General features: G+C 40.7%; 1 protein-coding gene across 1 annotated transcript in view; it reads right to left on the bottom strand.

Annotated features, from left to right (window-relative positions):
• Window positions 1–903: 903 nt before the first annotated feature.
• The window catches only part of LOC104953161 (uncharacterized), a 14823-nt gene continuing 3524 nt past the window's right edge, over window positions 904–12202 (bottom strand). Inside the window, exons 4-16 of the mRNA XM_010780086.1 lie at window positions 10652–10794; window positions 9621–9789; window positions 9420–9472; window positions 8427–8617; window positions 8201–8311; window positions 7949–8074; window positions 6903–7001; window positions 6657–6815; window positions 3847–4480; window positions 3103–3166; window positions 2838–3016; window positions 2668–2756; window positions 904–1541 (exon numbers count right to left, since the gene is read on the bottom strand). Of these exons, the coding sequence (XP_010778388.1) occupies window positions 1443–1541; window positions 2668–2756; window positions 2838–3016; window positions 3103–3166; window positions 3847–4480; window positions 6657–6815; window positions 6903–7001; window positions 7949–8074; window positions 8201–8311; window positions 8427–8617; window positions 9420–9472; window positions 9621–9789; window positions 10652–10794 (2116 nt within the window). The 3' untranslated portion in view covers window positions 904–1442. The remainder of the gene's footprint in view (window positions 1542–2667; window positions 2757–2837; window positions 3017–3102; window positions 3167–3846; window positions 4481–6656; window positions 6816–6902; window positions 7002–7948; window positions 8075–8200; window positions 8312–8426; window positions 8618–9419; window positions 9473–9620; window positions 9790–10651; window positions 10795–12202) is intronic.

The raw sequence follows: 12202 nt of genomic DNA, 5'->3' as shown, positions 1-12202 counted from the left end.
ACCTGGGGTGTCTCGCCTTAACCCCGTGACGTTTCACTCAGAGGTCAAGTAATAGGAGATAGGGTTAGAATTTAGGAGCTGATTTTTAAACTATCCGACCGCAACCCCGTTCTTATTATACATCCATGCCCGGATCATTTGTGCAAATAAAAAGGGTTCTTTTTGTTATTTCACAGTGGAAAAAAAGTACATAGTGGTGTATCTAAAGGTTGAAAAACAGAACCTAATAAACAAGGAATTTTCAGGTTTTCTTTATGTGATATCTGCAGTATATAACAGAAAATGTTCTATTATGTAATAGTGTGTGTGTATATTTGATATATATATATATATCATAAAAGTTCAATCTTTCAGTTAATCCCAGTGTTCCCAGAGTAAAAAAGTATAGTATAACAATATTTTGAAAAGTATAAAGAAAACAGGACATGTGTAAAAAAAAAACCTACAAAAAAAAAGTAGCCTATTTAAAAGTTTCAATACAATTCAATTTTTATTTTTAAAGGGTATATTTATAGCAAAGAAACTACTCTTTCACTGTTAATTAAAAGTGTGCTAGTGTTTAAAAAAAAAAGAGAATAAATATATATATTTTTTTCTTTTAAAAATAGTATATGCTTTATCAAAAAGAAAATATATTGCGTTACTTAATGGTGAATATGAAATTAATAATTAAAAAACATTTAAACCGGTATTTTGGGGTGCATCTATTACATAACAGGACATTTATAGTACTTAACGTGAACCAACAGTAAAAAGAAATGGGCATTTTCAGTTTTTTTTTTTTTTTTAAAGTAATGATATTTCTTCAGAGAAAATAAGCAGTTGGCATCAGCAACCAAATTACATTTTACGTGATTTACTGCTATATTTACAACCTTAACTCAATGAACAGACACAAAGCAGGACATTTAACCAGAAAATCTTTATTAAAATCTTTAATTTGAAATAAACTTAAGTGTTTCACATCAACAGTTTCCTTTGATAGTGGCACTGTCCACTGACAGATAAGTTAATTGTGGCATCTTCTATTATATAAAACTTAATCAGAAAACAAACGCTCTCACCCAAAAACAAGTGCTCAAAGTGACACAAAATACATTCTAATATGTAATTCAACTTTAACTTTGAAGGGTGTAATTCTTACTTTCTCCTGTGAGTTTTACATTAAAAGCAAAATGTGTAAAGCTTGATCCCATAAAGAATGTCTCTGATTTCACAAAGATTAAAGCCAGGGTTGATTACTTACAAAATGAGACTGTTCAAAAATAAAAAGCAAAAGAATAAACACAAAACTGTTCACAGTACGTTTGAGGTAAAAACGGCAGAGAGGAATGCTCAACATTGATACAGAAATGGTCACAGATATTCAGGGGCATTTATGTTAAATAAATAATTAGATATTCTAAAAAATGTTGCCATTAAAAACATTGAGGATTCACAGATCAGCTGGGGGAGGTGGTCACTTTCTGGAGTGCAGCGGCGCTCACATTTAGGGAATGCTCGTTGGGAAAAAATTCCCTTATCAGGTATGACAGGAGCATCTGTTATGAAAGATAATGCAACAAAATCAGAACAACATTTTTATAAATTAAACCAAAAAAACAGATAAATTAGAAAGTGTTTGGAAGTGAAGTCAGTACATTTACTCAAGTAATGTACCCATGTACAGTGTTTAGGCAAGGCAAGGCAATTTTATTTATATAGCACCTTTCAGCACGTGACAATTCAAAGTGCTTTACAAAATAAAAACAAAAGACATTTAAGAATAAATACAGCATAAACACATTATTAAATGGCATTTAAAAACAGGCATAAAAAAGCAAAGATAATGAAATAAATAAACACAGCAGGTACAGTATACATGAATAAAAGGCATACCTGCAGTGTGAGTATAAACAGCTCAATTACAAGCAGCGGCAAATAGATATGTTTTTAGTCTGGATTTGAAAATAGGAAGTGTTTCAGCAGACGTGCACGGTTCGGGCAGTTTGTTCCAGATTGTCGGGGCATAATAACTAAACGCTGCTTTTCCATGTTTAGTTCTTATTCTTGGAACAGAGAGCGGACCCGACCCAGAGGACCTGAGACTCCCTGATGGTTCATAGTTATGCAGTAGATTGTTTATATACCTCGGTCCTAAGCCATTTAGTGATTTAAAAACTAGCAGTAGTATTTTAAAATCAATTATTTGCCCGACTGGAAGCCAGAGTTTCAGAACCCGACTGATGTGATCCACTCTTTTAATGTTAGTGAGGACTCGAGCAGCAGCGTTCCGAATCAGCTGCAGCTTTCTGATGGATTTTTTTGTGAGCCCTGTGAATACACTATTGTAGTAGAATCCTGTTGCGACATTAGTTTCTTAATCCTAGATATGTTCTTCAGGTGGTAGTATGCAGACCTAATGACTGTTGTGATGTGACGGTTAAAATTCAGGTCTGAGTCCATCACTACACCTAGATTTCTAGCTTTATGAGTTACTTTGTAGTCTGCAGACTTTTTAGGTGCTTGTATTTCCATTAACTACTAGTTTAACTGCTAGTTTATACTTGTACTACACAACATTTAATTAATAATTGAGTATTTTTACGCTGTAGTATTTTCCAACTTTCAACTTGAGTAAATGATCTGAATAATTTAATGACAGAAAGTAAATGATGAGATACTCACATATACCAGCGTTTGGTTTCCCTCTCTGTCCTGGAAAAGATTAAAAACAGCCTCCATGTCCGTCTTCTTCAGGATTAGATAGTTTGAATCTACAACAAGAACATGAAAAGAGATTATAGATGCGCCAAAAATAACTGTGTACTTCCTTCTGATGGAGAGGTGTCCCCTACATCTGGCGTTGATCAGGCTGTGCGCCCGCTCCCTCGTCTCGCTCTTCTCCTCCTCGCTGCGAGCATGATGAGGTGCTGCAGGTTTGATTTCTGGCCACTGTTTGTTCCGCAGAGTGTCGATGTAAGCCGCCATCTGCAATTCTGTCGGGTTCATCTTGTCCAGGAAAGAGTTCACTTTCCTGAAGGAGAAAACAAGAAGTCACTCGAGGATCCACACGCTCTAATCAAAACTCTGCAAAAAGATTCTTCACTAAAACACACTTACTTTTTTAAGATGGGCGTAAAAGGTTTCAAAATGGCATCAAATATGTTCACGAGGATGGAGTTTCCTGTTGAAACAGACAGTGTTAAAGCTTAGTTTGCCAGAGAAAAATTGGAGAGAATTGACTTGATCAAAGACAGGAGCAGCAAGTCAGTAATAATATAGATTAATATGGGTTTGTCATGACTAGACTTTTTTTTTTTTAAGCGGTTCAGACTACTCAATTTTTCATTTCTATCTTCCAGCCTGTATGATTAAGTATCTACATTTCAGGACATGAAGTCACCAAACTTTTCTTTTCATCACATCAATGTTTGATTATGGCTCTCTTCTGAAGCTACAAACTGCCTACACTTGATTGTTCTAGCTTGTCACTGCACACAAATGCACCACCCTGTTTCTAATACCAGTGCATGCTTTCACATCAAGATACCACATGATGGTTAATAAAAACAAACCACATTGCAAAGGATTAGCTTCGTCAGGCGAGTGCCAGGTCTCTACAGGTTTGAAGACTTTAGGAGAAATGGATTAATCAATTTAAAGATTGCAATATGTTAAAAAAAACAAAAATCCTGCAGGCCTTAAAGGGATAGTACATATATTGTGTATGGCTCGCCGAAAGTTAGGAGAAACAACATCCATAGCAGTACATTACTTTACTTCCTTGCAGTATAATGCGGCCATGGACAAGAACCTCAACACATCTTAACCATCTTTTGAATGCCTTAAGTAGTTGAAACAAACCAGATATTTCCTTCAGCAGATCAAATATGGCTTTGGTCGCTTCCAGCTGCTCCAAGTTGACCTGGCTCTTCTGACCCTGGAGGTCCTCCCCCCGTGGAGAACTGACCTGGTCCTTCACTTTAGCCTTATGCGCTGCACCTGCCATCCTAAAACATGATTTCTCCCTTTTATGTGACTTTGCACTGAAAAGAAGCCAGGATGGACCATCAGGGCTGTCCCCCTGCATGCCTCCATTTTGGCTGCAGTGAGGCGAGGAGATGGAGTCAGGCTGGTATGTGTCACTGCTGTTTTTTGTCGAGTTAAGAGACTCTTGTGACCAGGATCGACTCAGACCTTTAAACATGAGTTTAAAGTGAGAGGTTAAAGGGTTATCTGACTCCTCCGTTTTGTCTTGGGTACTGTTTTCGTTTGAAGAGTTAGAAGCAGACCGCGGTTCAATTTCTGTTTCTTCTTCCTCCCGCGGTTCAGAAGGAGAGTCATATTCTGAGATAACAATAGCAGGGATTGAAGCATCGGGAACATCACTGCCCTTCTCAGTAGAGGCAGCAGCGGTTTCTGAAGGCAGAGCTGTTGATTCTGGATGCAGAAACGGTGTTATGATGTCTTTGGGGGCTTCTGTCTGTGGGCTGGAGTTCTGCAGAGAAAACAAAGCAATCAGCTTGTGACAGCAGACCCTGAGGCACCAGCCTCACAGAGCAGCTAACACCAGCAGGGAACTAATCCATAAATATATCTGTTCAGCAAGACTCCACTCCACGGTATAACACATGTAGTTGAATTTACAAGGAATGCAACACAGCAGAGTGATATCAGAGACTATATTTGAACTAAAAAGCTTGTGTTTAAAACAAGAGATGCATAATGTAAAAGCTATCAGTGTTGAGCATGGGTGCCAGTTCTCATGAAAGATGCTGTAAGGTTACATTGTTGGAAATGCAGGGTCTATGTTATTCCAGCTTGAGGCATAACAGGGGTTAAAAGTCAGGATATCCTAACCCCCAGTTCAATCTCTGATTGCTTTTGTTTTATTCATGATTTCATTGATTATAATAAAGAAACTGCCAAGTCTGAAAACACAGAGTAAGGAACACGAGCAGTCAGAAAATCTGACCGTTTATAATACCCCCCCTAGCAATAAGAATTAGTCACCATCACAGGTCTTACGTAAGAACCACAACACCGTGGATGTATCAATACACGGCACAGTTAGGCTAGTTAGGATTCTTAAAATGTAAGTGAGATAGAGGATCGATGAGTCAGGCTGACAAAACATAAACACCTATTAATGAACTGATAATCATATGAACAAATTCTCTGCTCCTGCACTTTCTCTGCTGCATAAGCCAACTGCACCTCCTCCTCATCCCCACATACTGTAGATGTCAAAAGGTTTCATGCTTCTTGGGCGTTTGTGCTTCAAAATGGTAAAAAGAGTATGGCTTAATTGGGGTGCTCCATAGTACCGAAACGAGCGGGCAGGAAAGATCACTAAACTGACGGACAGAAATCATCACGTCACGGTTTCTTACTCTTGCTGCTCGCTTTTGATGGTTATAAATAGAACTTTCCCCTCATTGTAGAAATCCACAGAGAGAAGGGAAATGGGACGGAGGTGAAGGAAAAAACTACTAACGAGTGAGAGAAGGGGTAGGAGCGACTCTTTTTTTGTTTTAAAAACAATCTTTATTCAAAAATGTATTTAAACTCAACATTATTGTCATGTCAATTCATCAAATGCATCATTAAAGTCTTCTCCAACGATAGAAAGTATATTGCATCCTTGTCGTGCCACTGTTTGAGAAAACCATCAATGTTGTCCATTACTTTGTAAAACCTCAAATTCAACCCAGACTTTCACTAAAGCCTGAAGACGGGAAATACTTCCTGCCCGGTCCTGATTCTCCCCTCTTTTCTTCCTGCTGCTGTAGACAGACATGTTGGCCTCTCCTGAATTCGGGTTAAGGGGCTGACACTTTAGAGGTCTCAAGAACAGCTGATTCTTTCGTCCTCCACTTGCCAATTTAGAGAATTCAACTCAAATGATCTTTTTGAAAATATAAATAAATAATAACGCTTTGTTTGTTATGATGTTAGTTTCATTTCAGCTAGCTCCAGACACTTTGTATTCATGCATTCCCTGACTCTCCCTCTGACCTGCTGGGAATCCCCAAGCAGAATCCCACACACACACTTTCTTATCAACTAAAAATAATTTTTAAGGCAAATTAGTTACCGATAAAGCCAATGTCTAAAACCAATATCTCGCAACCCCCTAGGGCTCCCGACCTGTAGGTTGAGAACTACTGTAACAGGTGATGAGAGGATTATTGCAGGTTAACAAGGTCATGTTGCTAACAGTCGGGATGGCATACCCCCTCATATAGCCGACTGATTCTGTGTGTGAAAACAACCATGGGAAATAGGTCAACACGGCACAAGGTCTGTAAACTGTGCAGGATTTTTACATTGGAGAGTTTGTGTTGTGATTTTACGACTCATCTCTTTGTTCTCTCTCTCTCCTGGGAGTTTTTTGAATCCACGTCTGATCGTCTCAGAGTTATTTTATCTGCAGAGACTGAAGCCCTCTGCCTGCATTTCCCTTTTTCTTTCATTCTGCTTTGTTCGGGATTTGACCGGGCGCCAACCTCTATAAAAACGTAGCGCCGAGGTGCCAGATCGTAGCAAGAGAGAGTAAATCTGGTGTTGGTTTCACAGACCGTGGAGCAGCGTAACCCCTGTTGAGCCGGGGGCCACACTCATCGCGCCTCTAAGATGTAGACTTAAAGAAAAGCAAATATGTAAAACTTTACCTCCTCTTCCTCCTGACCTGGAGTCAGGAAGTAAGCCAGGCCGCTCAGGAGGCCCCACACGCCTCCGTAAAGTTCCTCCTCGTTCAGCAGCTTGTCGAGTGGGCACAGGAACTGAAAAACCGGTTGAGTTTGGCCGATCAGATTAGCAGAAACTAACGCCTGGAAAAGAAATGAAGAAAATGTTGAGCCATGATTATGATTGAAGTGTTTATCTGCCAGCACATCTAAGTTTGATGTTGTCTATACCTGCAGAAAGTGCTCCACTGATACTCTGGCTTCTTCTTTGACCTCAGCGTTGACCTCCCACTTCTGCAGCAGCAGGATCGTGGGCAGGCTGGTGGAGTCCTAAAAAAAAAAGAAAGAGGAAAAATATCATTTTATGACAAGACAGCCTCAAGACTGAACAGTGTTTGGTCAACCCCACTGTTTTTTTATATCTGGCAAAAGAATAAAACTGTATCCCTCATGACAGCCCGTTCAAAAAGCTGACTTTCAGGGAAAAGTTGTGGTTTGTTTTCCCAACAATGCTTCCCCCTCTGGCTCATGCTAGACAGTAAGTGGTCAAAACAACTCTTATCTGAAGTCAAAAGGAAAAAAGTCCTGACAACCAGAAGTTCTTCTTTTATGAGTGGGGTCTAGGAGGGATTTATTTACAGTGGGAGGAGGGTTGAGAGTGTGGAGATGGAGTTGGGAGGAGGGTGAAGAGACAGAAAAGAGTGAGTTATGACGACCCAAGAGGGACGTACTAAAAAAATGATTTGAAGAGATTGAAGTTATTATACATTCATGATTTAACTGTAAATCAGGGAGACGACAGGGCCTCACAGGAGGGCAATCACAAAGAATATACTGCAGTACATTTGGTATTTAGCAGCCCCTCACAATGTGTACATTTCACTGTTGATAGGCATAGTCTACAGCAACTTCAATATAGAAATGTAAAGCCGGAAAAATGTGAAAGTCTCCATGTTGTTTTTGGAAAGAAGAAACGACAAAAGAGGATGGAGACGATTATAAAAAAAATGCTGAACAAGACGCTTCTAGGCAACAAAATGTAACTCATAACTATCATGTCGCCCTGCTAGCCATTAGAGAGAATACACTTGTTTAATTCGGCATTGGCTTCAGGTTCGGAGGAATGCCGATTTCAGGTGGTTATACAGAAACAAAAACTGAATTATGAATATTATATTCAATTTCTGCCAATAGATTCCCCTAAATCCCACACATTTGGGCTTTTAAACTGATAATATATAGAATAATGGCAAAAAAACGTTTCATCTGCCTTTTACCTGCCATCTGTTGCGGAAGTATATGACATCCATGTATGTCTTCTTGATGTCCCACTGCAGGTTCTCCGGGCTGCCCTTCTCCTCCAGGTGAAAGGTGAAGATTAGCTCCTCGCCATCCCACTCAGCCTATAACACAGTCAACTGCTGCTCAAACATTAACATACCATCCAAGGACAAAGTTTTAAAGAGCCTCAGCAGACAGATAACGAGCCTCTGGGACATTCCTTACTGTCACGGATATTTATAACTCACATGAGGGATGCTGACAGCCCAGCTGCCAGCGCGCCACATCTCATACGACAACCTGAATTCCATCATGTCCTCTTGGACGCTCGTCAAGTAGTTCTCCAGGTCACTGTCCTCCTTATGGTGTTTACAATTTTTTTTTTTTTAATAATACATTTTAAAAAATCACAGTGAATCTGTCATGTTTCACAACTAATCCTCTTCAGTTTGAGGCGAGCTGCAGCAGCCTCACCCTGTCAGAGTCGTGCAGGCTGTGGAGCGAGCCCTCTCTGCTGTCGCCTTCGTCCTCGTTGGACGCGTCTCCCTGGATCGCCATGACCCTCAGCATCAGGTCTTGCTCCATCTTCTTCATCTTCTTCTTTTTGGCCTTCTTAGATTTGACCTTGTCCACAAATTTAGACCATCCTTCTTTTAACTTGTTGGCTGAAAATGACAACACCCACATGTAAAAAGTCAGAGATAATTTCACAACTTGTTACTGCCTCCTCGTAGCTCTTTTCTTTATGGTGTAAATTACAGCACTGAAAAAACAGTGTCCCTTTCTGATGAACTGAATTCTACTGCATTCTATCTCAACCTTGATCATCACAACAATCTGCATATTGTTTTTCTCTTGGACATCACTATAGAAATATAGTGAGAAACTATTCACCATTATCATTAGGCATGTAAGTATAATAATTAGTAATCAAAAGTTAATTCTTATTATCAATATGATGGACTGAATAGATATCCCAGGAGATCTAGGTACGACTTACAGATTACTACAAAGGATTATGTGTATGATGCGATCACTATAGAAAATGCATACGTTTGTCACATCACAGGGTTCATTATTGTCATGGCATAATCGCTTCGTATTAAGCCTTCATTACGGTTTGATTGTTTACAATACAAAGAAAGGAGGTACACAGACATCAGCTGTGTGTGTACTTAGCTGGCTGTACCAACACACATAACAAAGAAACAAGGGATTAATTAGACATGTAAAGAAAATGACAGTCATGTAGTTGACAACACATTGCTGTACACAAAACGGTTTGTACAAAATGTTATGCAAGCACAGGCCTCTCCTCAAAACAACCACAAACTACTCTACCTGCCTGCCTGCCGAATATTAATTGTTTTACACTCAAAGCTTAAAAAGGTTAGAATAACATCCTAGAGTGTCAAAGAGCTTTGAATTAAACAGGCTTGTAAATAACAACAACTCCAATCACAACACCTTTTCTTTTGGTCTTGATCCTGCTGGATGAAATCCCTGCTCCCTCCAAGCTCCTGGAAATGAATAAATAAGAAAACAGACACCAAACTAAATCAGGTCAATTCCAATTTAAAAAACGCAGAAGGTGTCTCATGCAGCCTTTGAGGCTCACTGTGACTAGGTCAAGCCAGCGGGGGGGGGGGGAAGATGACAGCCACTCACGCTTCACCGCCCTCGGCCTCTCCCTCCTGCGAAGCCAGAGAGTTTTGATCCGGGTCAGACCCACACAGCTCCTCCTCGGAGCCTTTGGGAGTCACGCGGTCCAGCTGGTTCACCACCAGCTGGTTCAGGTTGTCGGGGTCCGACAGCCATGTCACCAGCAGGCCCAGCCCTGAAGAGAACAGAAGATAATCCACCACTGTTTGCAGGACATTAGCATAAACACACTTACCTGTATATCATGAGGCACGAATTTCACTTTTCACAAAACCGGTTTAGTGAAATGAGTCATGTTTATGGCTTTTCCTCTTCTTAACAAAGCTGCAGAGTCAGTAATAAAGCTAAAAGAGCTTTAAAATGATTTTACAAAATATGCTAATTGCCTTCATGTTATGAGTTGGCAGCAGTCAGTTATTTTAGCATCAAAATCTGACTGGAAACAACTAGCTTGTCTCTGTATTGGGAACAAAATCCACCTACCAGCTCATCTAAAGTGTACTAATGTACATGCAGTACTGTTGTTTGTTTATTCTGTATAAGAAAGCTAATATTTGTATTTACAGGAATGTCAAAATATGAATTTGGCAAATGAGTTCTGACTGTGAAATCAAAGCTCTGGATAATTTGCCAAATGTTCTGAATTAGTGTGAACACTCAAATATTGAGTTCATATCAAACATATTTAGTTAGAAATAAGCTGTTTCCAGCTGCCAAGATATCCATTTCTTATTTTGAATACAGCTGTCAAGATCACTCATTGTAACTGAGCTACACGCATAATGACAAAACCTACTGCACTGCAGATTTTCCACAAGATAAGACATTTGATCCATTCTAAAAAGGATTAGACAGAACCCTGAAGGAAATTGGCACATCACTGCGGAAGTGTGCCTTCCTTTTTCATGCTCCAACCTGTACTATGCCACTGACAATAAGGGATTACACACAAATCACACTTGTAAAAGAAGCTCTGGTGAGCTTTGTCCTTATGTAAGAGTGTATTCCTGCAGAGAGATAGTTTGATGGTTCCTTACCCTTTAAGGCAACAATCTCATTTAAGGCACAGCGGTTGACTTCATGGCCCCAGAGAGGATTTGGGAAAAGGTTACGTACTAGAGCATCAGAAAACTCCCGGAGGACTGCGATCTCCTCTGCTCTGGAGCTGAACAAGAGTTCCCTGAAACAGAGAGCAAGGGTGATTATTACAGGAAGTACTAGAAATGACTGTTGATGTTTAATCTTGATCTGATGCTTGATCCAACAATAAAAGGGGCCCTATAATGCTCATAAGGTTCATATTTGTATTTCGTAGCTCTACTGTGACATGTCTCCATGCTTTAATGTTCAAAAATCTCTTTATTTTTCTCATACTGCCTGTGCTGCATCACCTCTTTTCACCCTCTGTCTGAAACCAGAGCCCAGTCTGACTGACTGGCAAGGCACACANTTCAAAAATCTCTTTATTTTTCTCATACTGCCTGTGCTGCATCACCTCTTTTCACCCTCTGTCTGAAACCAGAGCCCAGTCTGATCTGATTGGTTAGCTAGCCGGCTCTGTTGTGATTGGCCAACCTGTTTTCGCTGTTTACCTTTCTCTTTTTTGAGCACGACATTTGAAATGACTCCCGAGTCTCTCTCTTCTTGTCTCGTCTCTGTGTGTGTGTGTTTGAATCTATCGTGCTGACTCACTGACTGCACCGATTTGATTGGCTGAGTAGCGTCACTTCCTTAAAACAACAACTTTTTAAAACCTTTTTATCTTTATGTTTTAAACATTTTCAAAATCATGGATAAATCCTTATATGCTCCCGGCAACACACTGAACATCGACTTTGCCTCCTTATTACACTCACCCCTACTTTAGTGGGAACAATGAGTCTGCGTCTTTGATGCGCACAGGCGGATGATGCGGGGATGCAATGTAGACAGGAATAGATCATCCTCTGGCTGCAGCCTTGACCGGTACTTGCTTTTGATCAAAGTAAGTATTATTACAATTAAAATAAAGGGCGGTGCTGGCCGTCAATGGCCCGCTGACGACCGGCCGTTCTGTGATTCTCCGGAACACACAGATGGCCAGTCTGCCCCTGCCAGGACCGGTCTATAAAAATCCTAGCTTCAAATAATCAAGGTCATACTTCCTCAGTTTTCTGCCAGACGCCGTCTCCTCTCTCCCTTTAGGTAGGCTGACTTCACAAAAAATGTACCGCTCCATGTTGTCGCTCGCATAAAGCTGGCTGAAGTTAACTAGCTAGATTTCACTGTTTCTCGTTATTTTGTTCTCACGCTGTGCCTCCCCTGAAGCTCTCTGGCGCCCCCCCGCCATGCTCCGCAAACACAAGGAGCTCAGGCTGAGTGTGTGTGTGTGTGTGTGTGTGTGTGTGTGTGTGTGTGTGCGTGCGTGCTCAGGCTGAGCTCCGCGGTGTCTCGCTGTCTCGCAGACCCCACGCAGCAACCAGGAAACGACAACAGTAACGCAGCTCACACTGTCCGCTCCTCGAGCCTCAAAGGGCGGAGCAGCGAGCCCCGCAAAGTCCCGCCAACGCGGCACCCAGACCCCGCGCAGCTTTCTCATCTGTTTGTCA

This window comes from Notothenia coriiceps, unplaced genomic scaffold, assembly GCF_000735185.1.
Source record: "Notothenia coriiceps isolate Sejong01 unplaced genomic scaffold, NC01 NC01_scaffold00021197, whole genome shotgun sequence".
Classification (NCBI taxonomy): Eukaryota; Metazoa; Chordata; class Actinopteri; order Perciformes; family Nototheniidae; genus Notothenia; species Notothenia coriiceps.
This window is presented reverse-complemented; position numbering and strand designations above follow the sequence as displayed.